Source organism: Cricetulus griseus, chromosome 4 (genome assembly GCF_003668045.3).
Source record: "Cricetulus griseus strain 17A/GY chromosome 4, alternate assembly CriGri-PICRH-1.0, whole genome shotgun sequence".
In the NCBI taxonomy this organism is placed as follows: Eukaryota; Metazoa; Chordata; class Mammalia; order Rodentia; family Cricetidae; genus Cricetulus; species Cricetulus griseus.
The window spans coordinates 134,527,222-134,543,673 of NC_048597.1; the positions used below are offsets into that span (position 1 = coordinate 134,527,222).

The window sequence follows — 16,452 nt, forward strand, 5'->3', positions numbered from 1 at the left end:
CATCTTGGCCTAGGGCTGGCTGAACTTGCACTTTGGGTTGTCTTGCTTCCACTTACTTTTTTCTATGCTGCACAGTGGTCGTGCACGCTTTTAAACCAGCACTCCGGAGGCAAGGCAGGAGTATCTCTGAATTTGAAGCCAGCCTAGTCTACAGAGTGAGTTCCAGGACAGCCAAGTTTATACAGAGAAACCCTGTCTTGACAAAGAAAGTGAAAGTCATTTTCAAAGGTTCCATTTATTTCTGTGTGTTTGTGTACACATGTGCCCTCAGATGTGCATCTCCCATTTTCTAGGCAGCTTGGACTGAGGCATGAGCTGTTGCACTCAGGTGATACGTTCATTTCCAACCCAACTCCCCTTCTGTCTTTCCTAAAGTCAGTCATCTCACTCCTTTCAGCTATCATGGATTTGTAGATTTGTCTAATCCTACAACACACACAACATCCATCTGACGACCTGTCTAATACTCCTGCTAGGAAGTCTCTTCGGCTAGATGTAGCCCTTGCTTTCAGATCTTTGGTTGGGTAGTATGTTTCAGAGTTTGTTGTTTTGACTCTTCTTGCGGATTTCTCTCATTCACTCAGTTCACTGGTGTGCTTAGTATGTGGCTCCAGTCAGCAGACAGCATTGCTCACTTTGAGAAAGGGGATGCTATCCACATTGTTCCCATTTCCTAAGGGCAGGTAGTCTCATTCATGTAGCTGTTGTGGGGGAGTTGGGTGACTATGGACCAAACCCATCGCATTGTGCAGAGTAGACAACCTGTCTACCAATGACCTACATTCTAGCACTCAATGTATTTGGAGAAAAAAGGAGTATAAAGTGAAAAAAGAAACAGCCCAGAAGGTATAAGTGGTGTCACCTGCCTGTGAATCAATCGAGTATGAGGTCAAAAGTGAAAGATCACCATAAGGTCAAGGCCTTGAGCTATAGTATCCTGTTTTACAAAAAGCAATTACAAAAGTGTCATTGTATGACACAGCAACCTCTCAGCCCGTCCCAGATAGAAACACTGTCCCAGCTAGGCTGTTTGCTGCTTCTGGGTGTTTTCTATGCAGGCTCCAGGCTCTCTGCTAGTTGCTGCCTGGCCTGACATCTTTCAAGTCAGGCCACATACATGCCCCTTGTTCTGTCTAACCCCCCCTGAGAAGTTGCTAATCCTCCTTATTTAAAAGGCATGTGTTTGGTGGAAAATCTAAACATGCTCTCCAGGTAAGCACACTGATGATACATGTGAACATGCGGGTCTCTGCAACCTTCATAGCCAGCAGAGTAACATGGGAGGCAAGAAGACTATTCTGCTCAGTGTGACTCAGTAGCCAGTATTGGTTCAAACTTCATGAATCTGACCCTGAGCGGGTTATTTTTTAGGCCTATTTAAGCATAGTGCAATTTGGTGAAAACTTAGGCTGGTGATGATTACTCAATCCTGCATAAATCATGTATAAATCTCTTTGAGGAACAAAGTAAACTAAATATAGATTAGGTATGACTTTGTAAAGTCCATAAAGATACGTTCTGTAAATTGGCTGGTTCAACAGGTCTACAGAGCTAGTTCCAGAGAAGCCCAGGCTACACAGAGAATCCCTGTCCCAAAAAAACAAACAAACGAGAACCTTTTACTGTGTTTGCATGTTTGGACTAGTGATGTTGGGCTAATTTCAGGTCATTTATCTCTCTCTTTTTGTTTCTTTGTTTATTTCTCTCTCTCTCTCTCTCTCTTTTTTTCTTTTTTTTTTTGGTTTTTCGAGACAGGGTTTCTCTGTGTAGCTTTGGAGCCTATCCTGGTGCTCGCTCTGGAGACCAGGATGGCCTCGAACTCACAGAGATCCGCCTGCCTCTGCCTTCTGAGTGCTGGGATTAAAGGTGTGAGCCACCAACGCCCGGCTTGTTTTTGTTTTTCACGACAGGGTTTCTCTGTGTAACAGCCCAGGCTGTCCTAGAACCCTCTCTGTAGACAAGGCTGGCTTTGAACTCACAGATCTATCTGCATCTGTCTCCTGAGTGCTGGGATTAAAGGTGTGCACTGGGTGGTCACTTATCTCTTGAAGCTGTTAGAAATACATCTCACTGAGCACTTTTGCATCATGTTCATTTTTGGATTCTTCTCATTTTTCTGCTTTAGGCATGTATGCCTACCTGTGTATTTGTAGGCATGTATACATATGTAGGCCAAAAGGCAGCTTTGAGTGTCATTGAAAGAAGCCCTACCCATTTCCTTTGAGACAGGGTATCTTATTGACCTAGAACTCAGCAATTAGGATGAACTTGCTGGCCAGCAAGCCACTGGGATCCTCCTGTGTCTGCTTCCCAGTGTTGGCATTATAAGTGTGCCACTTTGACTGCTTTCTGCTGTGTGTGCTTACTATGTATGCATGTCTGGTTCCCCAGAGATCAAAAATGATGTAATAACCCTGGGAACTGGAGTTACAAACAGTTGTGAACTGCCATGTGGGTGCAGGCAACTGAATCCAGGTCCTCAACAAGAGCGACAAATACTCTTAAATGCTGAACCATCTCTCTGGCCCCTGGTTTGTTTGTGTGCGTCCCCCTCCCCCTTATTTAAGATAGGGTCTATGTTCCTGAATTCTGTGGACCCGGCTCTCCTCAGACTCAGAGATCCACCTGCCTATGCCTCCTGAGTGTTGGGATTAAAGGCGTGCATGCATGTGCCACTGCTGCCTGGCTTGTGTTTAACTCTTTATATGCATGTTCTTTTAGTGTCTTTTGCCATGTCCTTTATTAGGAGTATGTTATGCCCTTTACATTTGATGGTCTTGCTTATTAGCTCAGGCTGCAGTAGCTGAATAGCACTGACTGGGGACTTGAACAGCATTCTGTACAGTTACTGGGGTACCAGCATGATGGGTTCCTGAAAGAGGATTCTCTTCCTGAGTTTTGGAGTCATCCCACCTGCTATCTATATTCTCATGGCTGGGAAAGGGAAAAAGCATGAAAAATCAGCTGTCTCTTCCCTGACTTTCATTTTTTGCCAGGAATGGAAGCTGTAGCTTTGCACACTCTGAAGCCTGTCTGTACAGCTGAGCTAAACTAACCCATAGTCATCAGTCTTGCTTGTGTCCCCAGGCCACCTTCCTTAGTCCTATTTTCTGAGGCAAGGGCTTTCTCCAAGCATTTGAGGAAGGCCAGAACAGTACATACTTTTTTCTTCAGGCTGACCTCAAAGAAGCACACTGCTGTGGCTTTTTCTCCTAGAGATGGTCATTCCAGGGGATTTTATTTGGGATGTTGTCTTAGGGTTTCTGTTGCTGTGAGAAAACACCACAGCCCAAAGAAACTTGGAGAGGAAAAAGGTTTTGTCTGCGGTTGCACATCATGGAGGGAAGTCAGGATAGGAACTCTAAAGTAGGAACTTGGGTGGAGCAAGTGATGCAAAGACTGTGGAGGAGAGCTACTCACTGACTTGTTCTCCATGGTTTGTTCAGCTTGCTTTCTTATAGAACCCAGGGCCACCTGTCCAGGGGTGGCACTACCCACTGTGGGCTGGCACTCCTACATCACTCATCAGTGATGATAATGGTTCACAGGCCTGCCCATAGGACAATCTTAGGAAAGAATTTTCTCATTGAGTTCTGTTCTCTCATATGACTTTCTGTCGTACTGACAAAACATTAGCCAGCACAGATGTTCTCTTAAATTACTGTAAAAGAATATGGGTTGGCATATTATAGCACAAAGCCATTTCATGGGGGTTTGTAGTGTTTTATTTTTCTTGTTTGAGACAGGGTCTTAGTGTCTATCTTAGACTGGCAACAATGCCTCTTTAGCTTCTTGCTTGAGCCTCCAGACCACAGAGATTACAGATGTGAGCCACTGTGCCTGAAGCACAGAGCCACTTAGTTTAGGCCCTGTGGGGTACTCAAGGCAGCAAGCATTCTTTGTGTAACAGGTCTGGCTGTCCTGGCCTCAAACTCACAGAGATCCACCTGACTCTGCTTCCCAAGTGCTGGGATTAAAGGTGTGTGCCATCACTGCCCTGTTGCAGCAAGCAATCTTGCTTTGCAAAACTGACCTTCTGGGAATGATACTAAGTCAACACTGTAGTGCTTCCTCATCTGAGTTCATGGTGCCAGTGTCACTTGGTACTTGTTCCCAGCCTCACTTATGCTTTTTAGTCAGTTGTATGGGTGTGAAAAATTTGAAATATGGCTCAGCGGTTGAGAGCATTGCTTGGTCTTGCAGAGGACCTGGGTTTGATTCCCAGCACCAACATGGCTGCTGTGACTCAAGTTCCAGGGTGATGCCCTCTCCTATGGTACTTCCAGGAGCACCAGGCATGTACGTAGTAAACAGACATACATGCAAGCAAAATACATTTATATATCAATAGATTTTAAAAACAATTGAGATAACTGAGGCTGTCTCACTCCAGGGTTCTTTGATTCAATTTTAGAGTAGAGAAAGTATCAGGCCTCGGTGATTTTTTTTTTGTTTGTTTTTGTTTTTCTGTTTGTTTGTTTTGTTTTGTTTTTCAAGACAGGGTTTCTCTGTGTAGCTTTGGAGCTTATCATGGCACTCGCTCTGGAGACCAGGCTGACCTTAAATTCACAGCGATCCGCCTGCCTCTGCCTCCCAAGTGCTGGGATTAAAGGCATGTGCCAACGCCTGGCCAGGCCTCAGTGATTTTAACCTTTTGTTGTTGTTTTTAGTTTTTGAGACAGGGTTTCTCTGTTTAGTCCTGGCTGTCCTAGAATTCACTCTGTAGTCCAGGCTGGCCTTGAAGTCAGAGAGCTGCCTGCCTTTGCCTCCTGAGTGCTGGGATTAAGGGCATGTGCCCAGCTGCTTTTAACCTTTCTTTTTTTTTCTTTTTTCTTTCTTTCTTTCTTTTTTTTTGTTTTTTTGTTTTTTGTTTTTGTTTTTCAAGACAGGGTTTCTCTGTATTGCTTTGGAGCCTGGTCTGGGACTTGCTCTGTAGACCAGGCTCACCTCAAACTCACCGAGATACACCTGCCTCTGCCTCCCCTGTGCTGGGATCAAAGGTGTGCACCACCAACGGCTAGCCTTGCTTTTAACCTTTGTAAAGTGATCTGCTGTATCTCCTCTTCTTCCCTTGTTTTCTGATACTATGTATGTAGTTCATACTGGCCTCTGTTACAATCTCTGTGTCAGTCTCCAGTGGTCTCTTTTAGATCCCAGAGTGGGAGTTGGAGAGCCTTGGGTCATGACAAATCACTCTCTTTCAGCCTCTGGATGAGACCAGCCAGATGAGCGACCTCCCTGTGAAGGTGATCCATGTAGAGAGCGGCAAGATCCTCACCGGCACAGATGCCCCAAAAGCTGGGCAGCTGGAAGCCTGGCTTGAGATGAACCCAGGGTGAGTTGGATGCCTCCTTCATGGGACTTGGCAGCTGGGTCAATAGTGCTTGCAGGCCACAACCTAGGGAAAGTAAAGCTGCCCTTGCAGGCAGGGCTGCATCTAAACATTGCTCTTCTTCTTAGGTATGAAGTAGCTCCCAGGTCAGATAGTGAAGAAAGTGGCTCTGAAGAGGAGGAGGAGGTAAGAAGTCACTTTATCTTTCCTGTTGTTGGTCCTCCCACCTTGTTTGTGCCCATCCCCCTGTGGGCTGTTCCCTTTGTGCCCTATGTGCTGGCTGGGCATGGTGTGGCAGGGGCAGCTGAGACCCTGGGCTCAGCTGGAAGTGGCGTGTCAGAGCTTTGCTGACATATGTCCCCATTTAGGGCCGATCCAGTTTCAGTCATTTCCCCAGTTGCACCGGCCTCATTTCAAGCACTCAGCATCACTCCTGAACGCTCTACTGCTTTTGTTGATTCTTTATCAGTGCTGGGACTTGCTTGCCCTGTATATGCAGTAGCAATCTGGTATTCTCCTGCTCATGCCTCTTGATGGCTCCTGCCCTTGCTCCCTGGGCTTTGTGCTCCCTTCCCTCTCCCCACAGCATTAGGTGGATGGTATGCCATCTATTCCAGCTCTTCCCTGTTGAGTTGTGGTTTCTGTGTCCACTGGAGTCTTGAGGGCCACCTGTCTTCTTACGAGTCTCCCCAGTCTCAGGTGCATATGTACATAACCTGTTTATTTGTTTATTTGAGATAGGGTTTTGCTATTTTGAACATTCTGGTTTGAAGCTCAAACATAACATTCTTCCTGACTTTCTGAGTGCTAGAATTATAGGTGTGCACTACCATGCTCAGCAGAGAACACTGCTCTACCCTAACAGCTTAATTGAAGTCTAGTTTCTTAGTGAACATACGGGACAGTGGCAGATCAGCACCTCATACCAGTGTTGGAATGTCTTGGTCAACCAGAAAGCAACCCTTAGGCTGTCTGCTCTCCCTCCCCTCTTGCCTTAGGAAGCTATAAAACTGTTTTTTGATTTCTTATTGTCTGAGTCTCCCTGGATAATCCAGGCTACAAACTCACTATCCTCTAACTGCTGGGATTACAGCAGTGCACCCCTACACCCAGCTCACCAATCTGCTTTGGGGACACACTACAAATGGAGGTGGAGCACCATTGTGTAGCATGTTATTGAGGTTCACCCATGTGTGGTGTATACCAAGAGCGTGTTCTTTTTAGTGCTGCATTTGTTCCATTGTATGGATATACCACATTTTGTTTACCCATCCACCAATTGGTTGACACCCATGTTTCCATTTTTTGCTATGATGAATAATGTTGTGAACATTTGCAAACATGTTTTGTGTGGACATATGTTTTCATTTTTCTTGGGTAGATTCCTAGGCGTGGAATTGCTGGGTCACGTGGTAAGTTTATGTTTACTTTCTAAGAGACTGCCAACTGTTCTCCAAAGTGGCTGTACCATTTCACGGGTTCCGGTTTCTTCATGTCCTCACCAACATTTGGTATTGTCTGTTCTTTTGCTTATGGCCATTGTAGTGGGTGTGTGGTGGCATCTCATTTGGTTTTGATTTGCGTTACCATAGTAAGTAGTGATGTTAAGCATCTTCATATGCACATGTGCTCCGTCCATCCATCTTCCTCAAGGGAAGTTCAAGTCTTACCTGGTTTTAATTGGGCTGCTATCCATATGTGCTCTCAGTCCTTATTTATTCTACACACACAGTTTTGACCCGGTGTATACTTCTCGAAAATATTTCAATATGCTTGGATTCTCAATCTTTTCTGTGTATGTGAATATGAATGTAGAGTGAGTGAGTGTGTGTGTGTGTGTGTGTGTGTGTGTGTGAGAGAGAGAGAGAGAGAGAGAGAGAGAGAGAGAGAGAGAGAGAGAGAGAGAGAGTTTTGTGTGTCCGTGAGTGTTGGCACACACATGCAACAGTGCAAGTGTAGAAGTCAGGGAACAACCTGAGATGTCATATTTACCTCTGTCCTGAGACTGGGGCTCTTGTTGATTGCTGTGTACTCCCAGCAAGCTGGCCCACAAGCTTCCAGGGATTCTCTTGTCTCTGCCTCCCAACTTGTCTTAGGAGCACTGGGATTATAGACTTGCACTATTGTACCTAGCTTCATTTGGGTTCTGGGGATTGAACTCAGGTCCTCACACTTTGTGTGCAAATGGTTTACCCACCCAACTGTCTCCCCAGCCCCCAACATTGTGTTTAATGGTTAACTGCCTTTATCATCTATAGGGTCAGAGGTGATGGTTCCTGCATTCCTGGTTTTGGTACTTTAGTGATTTGTTTCACTTTTTGATTGACCCAGTCTTAAACTATTGATGTGTTAGTCAGGTGCACGCCTTTAATCCCACGACTCAGGAGGCAGAGGCAGGAAGATCTCTTTGAGTTCGAGGCCAGTCTAGTCTACAAGAGTTAGTTCCAGGACAGGATCCAAAGCCACAGAGAAACCCTGTCTCAAAAAAAAAAAAAAAAAAAAAAAAAAAAAAAAAAAATTATTGATGTGATACTGTTTGGGTATATAAAAAGTATTTAAGCCTATATATTTAACACTATGCATCCTTGGGCCACGCTTTTTTTTTTTTTAATTTTTTTTGGGGGGCTACACATCTTAAGTTTGGTTTTGAGTTTGGCTATCACTGTGTATATATAACTCAGGTTAGCCTTGAACTGTTTTGGCCAGGATGGCTTCAAACAGGATTCATAATTATAGTTGCATGCCATCACTCTTGGTTTCATGAATGTTGCTTTTCAGCTCCCCCCCCACTCTAAAAACCCAGGGCCTTGTATATGCTAGGTAAACATTGTTGTACATCTCATAAATTTTAATGAGTTTGTTTTTCTTTTTTGTTTCTTTGCTTGTTTGAAACAAGGTCTCTGTATTATTTAGCTCTGGCTATTTCTGGAACTTGTTATATACACCAGGCTGGTCTTGAACTCAGAGATCCACCTGCCTCTGCCTCCTCCAGTGTGTTTTTGTTTTTGATACTGGGGTTGAAAAAGGCCCCATATAATTCTAGGGAAGTACTCTATACCACTGAGCCCTAGCTCCAGGTAATATTTTATATTTAATTCAAAGCAAAAGTGTGTACAATATACACACAGTACACAAAGGAACATACATAGTTTTCAGACTAAGAATCCCAGTATTTTCTTTTTGTTGCCATCCAATCTGAACTTCTTTTAAAAATGATGATCGAGTGTGTATCTTAAGTGTGTGGGTAAGGGTAGTCATGTATGCTGTATGCTTGCAGAGATCAGAGGACAGCTTGTAGGAGTTAGATCTCTCATACAGTGATCTCGGCATAAAACTTCAGTTGTAGGTAGTGTAACATTTACAAAACCATTGTATTATTGGCTATTAATTTGATTTCTTTCTAATTTTCTTTTCTGTGTTCATGAATGTATGTGCAGGTGAGCATTTGAGGCAGTTTTGCTCATATTCCAAGCTGCCTTGACTTCACCCTCTGGAGTGCTAGTGCTGGGCTTCAGGTGTCCTTCCTTCCTTCCAATCTTTTTGTAGTCTTCCTTTTTTCTGTTAAAATGTTTTTTCAGTTGGCTGACTTATCTTTTCTTTAAATTTTCATTTGACCTATGCATATATTTAGTAATTCCTTTGTGATAACCCAATTACAGTAGACATCTTACTTCATTGCACTATTTTTTAAGTTGGATTTTTGAGATAGGGTTCTGAAGATCCAGCTGCCCGATATGTGATACTCACTGACTCTGTGATTCTCCTGTCTCACTTCCTGAGTGCTGAGATTTAGCCTGATATTCTTGAAATTAATGCTTCATGCACTCTAAATCCTTTGAAAGATGTTAGTATAGAAGAAATAGGTGAGGGCTGGAGAGATGGCTCAGAGATTATGAGCACCAGCTGCTCTTCCAGAGGACCTGAGTTCAATTCCCAGCAACCACATGGTCCCTCACAACCATCTGTTATGAGATCTGGTGTCCTCTTCTGGTGTGCAGATATACATGGAAGCAGAATGTTGTATACATAATAAAGAAATAAAATATTTTTTTAAAAACAAAAATAGGTGAAAGTATATTTGTAGTCTTTTACATTAATTTGTATACTTACCATTTCTGATGCTATTTCTGGGTTGTTCTTCAAGGATTTATTTTATCTGTGTGTCTGTGTGTGTGTGCATGTAGAGGCCAGAAGAGGGTATCAGATTCCTTGGACTTGAGTGTGCAGTAGGTGCACTTAACCTTCGAGCCTTCTGTTGTCCTTTCAGGTACTGTTTCTCTCCATGCATTTACATTATCTATTAGCACGTCCTTTCGGTTTCGTGTCTTGAAATTTTGTGTTAGTGGTCATTTGGTTCTTTTTGCAGCTCTGCTGGGTTAGGCCCCAGACCTTATACATACAGGCAAGTGCTCTAATGCTGAACTACACCCCAACTCTCTTAGAAAATTTTAATAAGGCTTGTCTGCCAGCAACAGATGCTATTCAGTCTTTTTCTGGCATGTTTTTGTATTTTGAGAGCACAATTTAGTTGAATGTTTAGGTATTGGTTAACAGCTCCTCCCCTTCCTCCTCTTTCAGCAATTTGAACATGTTATTCTACTCTTAGTTGGGCTCCTTCCTTCCTTCCTTCCTTCCTTCCTTCCTTCCTTCCTTTGTTTTTTTTGTTTTGTTTTGTTTGTTTTGGTTTTTGGAGACAGGGTTTCTCTGTGTAGCTTTGGAGCCTATACTCACTCTGGAGACCAAGCTGGCCTCGAACTCACAGAGATCCACCTGCCTCTGCCTCCCGGGTGCTGGGATTAAAGGCGGGCGCCACCAAGGCCCAGCTTTTGTTTTTTGTTTTTTGTTGTTTTTTAAGATTTATTTGTGATGTACACTGTTTTCTGTCTGCATGTATCCCTGCAAGCCAGAAGAGGGCACCAGATCTCACTACAGATGGTTGTGAGCCACAATGTGGTTAAAAGCTCTAAAGTGCTCTTAACCTCTGAGCCATCTCTCCAGCCCTTCTTTTTTGGTTTTTTGAGACAGGATTTCTCTGTGGCTTTGGAGGCTGTCCTAGAACTAGCTCTTGTAGACCAGGCTCGCCAGACAAAGATTCGCCTGCCTCTGCCTCCCAAGTGTGCCACCACCACCCGGCTGGGCTTTTTATTTCATTATATTTTTGTTTCTGTGCATGTTCATATACCTCTATATACAGTCATACGTGCACGTACCTGCAGGTGCCAAAAGAGGACAACACATTCCCTGGAGCTAAAGCTGCTGGCAGTTGTGAGCTGCCTGACATGGGCACTGAGAACTGAACTTGGTTCTTTTGCAAGAGCAGTATATGCTCTTAACTTCTTAGACTTTTTTTTTTTTTAACGATTTTATTTATTCATTATGTATACAACATTCTGCTTCCATGTATATCTGCACACCAGAAGAGGGCCCCAGATCTCATAGTGGATGGTTGTGAGCCACCGTGTGGTTGCTGGGAATTGAACTCAGGACCTATGGAAGAGCAGTCGGTGCTCATAACCTCTGAGCCATCTCTCTAGCCCCTTCTCAGACCTTTTTGTAGCCTTCTTGTTGGCCTCTTGTTTCAGATGAGAATTCAGCCACCTGTTGCCTTGATTCTCATTTTTATTGCCTGGTAACAGTTACAAGGCATCACCACCCACCTGTTTTTCTCTTTTGCCTAATAGATTATCTGTCTTTGGCTTTTTAGTGGCTTCCATACAAACTGGCTTGAAATTTATCCTTCTTGTTGTGTCTCTAGCTTGTCTGTGGATTATTTTGGTTTTGTCAGAATAGGACATGGATAATTTGGTTGTCCTTTGTGATTCTGTGTTCATTGAACAGAAGCCTAACTCTTCCAACAGCTTTGCACATACTGTAGTTACTTTTTCTTGGAACATGTTCCACAATATGTGAATAGAGGCAGGAACACCTGACTGCCTTTTTTTTTTTTTTTTTTTTTCTTATTTAGTTAGTTATTTTTTGAGACAGGGTTTTACTGTGTATCTCTGGTTGGCTTGGAACTGGCTATGTAGCTTAGACTGGCCTCAAACTCCAGAGGTTTCCCAATTAGCTCTCTTGAAGAATTATGATCCCCATCCCTTCCAGGACCATGGTAGCTGTCTTTGATTTCTCTGTTGCTGTAATAAACACAATGATCTAGAGCAAGTTGTGGAGACCACAACCCATCACTGAGAGAATTCAAGGTAGGAGCTCAAGAGGACTGAAGCAGGACCACAGAGGAGCCCTGGTTACTGGCTTGCTTCCAGGCTCGTGGTCCTAGCTACCTACCATTATCTACCTCCGTGCCACCTGTCCTCACGGCGGTATGACCTGCAGTGGCTCAGCCCTCAGCTCTCCCACATCAATCAATAATAAAGAAAAATACTCCACAGATGTGGCCAGACACCAGTCTGATACCACCTCAGTTGAGAGTCCCTTCTCCCAGATGTGATTCTATTTGGTGTCACGTTGACAAAAGCTAACCAGCACAGTGGCAGATATCTGTGGCATAGCGTCCCTGAGTTGGTTCTAGGAACTCGTGCTTTCTTCATGGTGGGTGCTGCTACTTTTGGCTTGGCTCCCTTTACTTTCCTAATTCAAGTCCCGTCTCCCCAAGTAAAGGCCCTATTTCTCTGTCACTTTTGAGTGGTAGATCCTGTAGTAATCAATCTGTTTGAAGTTGTGTGCAAACCACTGAGCCCTGACATGGCTGTGTGCACAGAGGAGTGCATTCCAGATCAGGGCTGTTTTCATGTCTTCCCATGCCCTTTTGGTCTCTGCATCTGTGGCCTCCACCAGTCACATGCATATCTTGGCTGGTAGTAGCATATACTAGCATCCTGGCTGAGATTGCAATGCTTTTGGCAGCCATGGGCGGGCAGGCCACCATTGCTGCCAAATGGGTAGAGATGTTCTCAAACTTGTGGTTGTACCTATGCCCCAAGTTAGATCTGGCTACCTGTCCTCAATACTCCAATTAAAAGAGCCACATTAAAAGTGGAAAGGAGAAAGAGATTTATTCAATGTGGCCACATTGGGAAGAGAGGGACAAGAGAGCCAGTAAAAGCCCTCAAGCCTGTGGTCAAGGTCCCAAAGTGAGACCAGAGTTAAATAGAGGATCAAGGTTGGGCACATTCAGTCATAGAATGGTCCTAAACCATCATTGTTTGAGCCTCAGTCTCATCCTATAAGGTGGTTTAACAACTTGTTAGAATGGGTTGACATCGCTTTCTGAGAGACCAGTTACCCCTATGACGGTTGCTGTCTCCTTTCCCCAGCACTGAGATTTCTGAGGAAATTCCCATTTCTTTTCAGTCTGTGGTTTCAGTAGTCTGATAGATTGAGAGACACAGTATGTGGTTGTTTCTTTTTTGTTTTGTTTTTTAATAGAATAGTATCTTTATTTCTACCAGACTGGTTATAGAACCTGTCAGCCTTGTCTGCCTTCATGGCTTCCTGGCACAGCAGACTTCATATTGGGAGTGGGTAGGCTACATTGAAGTGCTCCAAATGAATAAGCTGTAACCCTCTGCCCTGCTCTCCCCAGAAGTTTGCAGCATTTCTGGGATGAATGTTTCTTAGAATGTGCTGTGCCCTGCCTGACTCTTGGAGATTGAATAGTCATTTATTTCAAATTTGTTCAGTTCCTGTCTCTGGGAAGGGACTCTCCTGACCTCCTTCTTTAGTTGTGTGTCCCACCCTTGTGTCATTCTAGCCATGCTGTGACTCAGGATGGCTGCTGCTTTTCCACATTTGTTGGTGTGTGAGCGACCTCCTTGTCCCCACTGATCTGGAGTTGTGTTGCATGGTTTAGAGAAGACTTTCAGAGTTTGATTAGATAGTTTGGAAAAAAAATGCATATATTTTTGTCCCATTAGCTTTGAGTCTTGCCACATGCTGGGCAGGTAATTTAGCACTGAGCTATGGCCGTGGTTGTTTATTTTAATTTCAAACAAGATCCAACTACATTGCCCAGATTACTCAAACTTAGGTAGTCTGTATTCTTCAGCTTCCAGAGTAGCTGGTATTACAGCCATGTGGCAGTTACATACAGCATTTAAAAATCTCTGTAGTAATTCTGTGATGGTAAATAATCTGCTGTAGACTAGCATGGTTCATGTAGGAGAACAAGAATGGCTTATTAATGGGAAATGCATCCGTGTATATTTGTTGAACATGATCTGCAGGGACCCAGGGTCACCTGCTCAGTAAATGCAGGGATGCCCTTTAAGGAAGTAGCATTGAGTCAGCTTCAAGTATTGCAAAGCTGCCTGTTATCTTCAGAAGAGTGAAAGCCTGTCCATAACACTGGAAGTGAAGCTAAGTATATTTAGTGCGGTCAGCTATGAAACCGGAAAGCGGCTTGAGTTGGTAGAGAATAAAGGTCTGGCATGATTCAAGGAGGGATGTGGAGGCTTCTCTGAAGAGCAACAGGTGTGGAAATGCCCCAAGATACTCTTACAAAGAACATACAACCTGCTAGGAAAACTCAAGTCACTTACCCAGCTGCTCAAATGGAAGGGCAGAAAGACACAGACATCACTGCAGTGGGGGAGCGAGGCTATAAGAGCATCTTCCCCTAGGAGCCCGTCTGGTTGCTAGGTGACATGGCAACTCTCTTGGTAGGAGGAAGAGGAGGAGCAGCCTCAGCCCGCACAGCCCCCCACACTGCCTGTGGAGGAGAAGAAGAAGATTCCAGACCCAGACAGCGATGATGTCTCTGAGGTGGACGCGCGACACATTATTGAGTAAGTAGTCCCCATGTGTTCCCACCTGCAGTTCTCTATAAAGTGGTACAAGAGCAGAGTCCCAGTCTATCCCTCTCCATTGTTTTTATTTTGTATCAGGATCTTACTGCATAACCCAGACTGGCCTCATACTTGATCATCCTCTCACTGTCATTCCCCAGTCCTGTCAGCAGCCACTGTAGGGCCACATTTGTTCCTATAGATTTCATTTGTCTCTGTAGAGATTTGCTATGGGAAATGATTCCTTGGTCATCATAAGCTTTCAAAGTACAGTTGACTGACAACACAGATCTGCTTATCTGTGTCTTGTTCCAGTAGCCTCCTGCTATTTCCTCTAAGAAGCCTGTGTCCAGGCCTTTGTCATCTTTCAGAGAGATTAGCTGCATTCTCTTTCCTTTTTGTTTTGTTTGCATACATATATCTAGGCATTGTGGTGTGCACCTCTTCTCACTAAGCATCTGTCTGGGATATGGCCCTGTGTCTGCAGATGGAGAGAGCTGCTACCATCTTGTACAGCACTGTGTGCCAGCTACAGGATCTGGTCTCTGCTCTAGGCTCACCTCTGGTGCTGGGCATGCAGGTTCTCTCTTTTACATTTTGCTCTTGGAAGCATAGTTAAAAATTAATGTGTTGATTTGGTCTCCATGGTGAAAAGTTGATGGGTGACTATTATAAAGAAACAAGGTAAAGACCGAGTTACTTAAATCTGAAATGCTCTAAATTCCAAATGTCTTTATTTTCACAATATTGTTTTATTTTCTAATTGCAAACTGTGAAATTGTTAAGCTTTATAGTGATACTCCACCAACTAAAAAACTCCATAATCTTAAACACATAAGAATTTTCCAATAAATGCTCAACAAGGTGGTGGTGACACCTTTATTCCCAGCACTCCAAGGACAGCATGGTCTTGCATATGAAGATCCGGGACAGCCTGGGCTACACAAAGAAATCCAGTCAGAAAAGAAATGTTCAACCTTGGGGCCTAGAGAACTAGGTTAAGAGGTTAAGAACACTTGCTGCCTACATGGTGACTTATAGCCATCTGTAACTCCAGCTCCAGGGGAGCCTCTGACTTCCATGGGTACCCGGCACACACATAGTACGCACGCACGCACGCACTCATATACATAAAATAGGTAAATCTTTTTTTTAAAAAGAATGAAAAGAGAAATTTTGAAAGAAGAGAAACAGTCAACCTCTACTTTAAACGCTATAGGAGAAATACATGAGAAGAACCTCTCTCCAAGGGCTGGGGACATCAATGACTTAGTAGGGAAAGGGTTTGACCTACAGACAGCAAGCATGGGGACCAGATTGTGGATTTCCAGCACCTTCATAAATGCTGGGTGAATATGGTGGTCTACTGTAATTCCACTTCATGGAAGCCAGGATTTCAGAGCACACTGGCTAGGTGGAGTAGCCATATTGGTGAGCTCTGCATTCAAAGTGAGAGACCCAGCCTCACTGAGTGGAGAGTAATGTAGGAAGACTTGGTCCTTCTTATAAACAGGACCATATACATTTAAATGTGTACACCCATGAGAACAGTTGCAAAACACTCATTAAATAAGAAAACAAGAGCTTAATGTGACAGTTTCACTGTGTGACTCTGGTTAGCCTTGAATTCAGTATGTAGACCAGGTTAGCTTTGAACATACAGATCCACCTGCCCCTTCCTCTTCTGCCAGGGTTATAGGCTGGTGCCATCATACCTGGCTGTAGCTATTTGCTAAGAGGTTAGAGTGAAGATGCACAGTGAATGGATGGATGTTAAATTGTACACATTTACCACATTGAGAGCAATGGGATTAATAGCTCATTTTATTGTTTTATTATTTTATTATTTTGTAGTAGAGATAGCCTTGAACATGAACTGCTTTTTTTGCTTTGTTTTAGTTTTAATTTTTTAAGGTTTTTGTTTTATTTGGAGACAGGATCTCACTATGTAGCTCAGGCAGTCCTGTAACTTACCATGTAAACCATGTCGACATCAAACTTACAGAGATCCATCTGCCTCTGCCTCCTCAGTGCTAGGATCAAAGGTGTGTGCCACTATACCTTACTTTTTTCTTATAAATTCTGGGTGGACATGGTGCTCGCTCTCTACCCCCCTCTCTGTCTCTCTCTCTCTCTCCCCTTCTTTCTTTTCTTTGCTTTTCTTTCTATTTTGAGATGAGATGTCACTCTATATCCCAGGTTGTTTTCAATCCTGAAATCATTTTACTTCCTGAATGTTTTGGAGTGTGAGTGTAACCATGTCATGCAATTTAAATAAGGGGCAATAGAGATGGCTCCTCTTGTAAAAGCACTGCCAATCCTAACAACCTGAGTTTGATTCCCTACAATTCATATTATACTTGGTGGCACATGCAT

General features: G+C 43.7%; 1 protein-coding gene across 8 annotated transcripts in view; it reads left to right on the plus strand.

Moving 5' to 3' along the window:
* The window catches only part of Smarca4 (SWI/SNF related, matrix associated, actin dependent regulator of chromatin, subfamily a, member 4), a 100,947-nt gene that overhangs the window by 31,675 nt on the left and 52,820 nt on the right, over positions 1-16,452 (plus strand). For all 8 annotated transcript variants that reach the window (XM_027411564.2, XM_035443521.1, XM_027411565.2 and 5 more), the window contains 3 exons: positions 5,205-5,335; positions 5,461-5,518; positions 13,955-14,076. In XM_027411564.2, the coding sequence (XP_027267365.1) occupies positions 5,205-5,335; positions 5,461-5,518; positions 13,955-14,076 (311 nt within the window). The remainder of the gene's footprint in view (positions 1-5,204; positions 5,336-5,460; positions 5,519-13,954; positions 14,077-16,452) is intronic.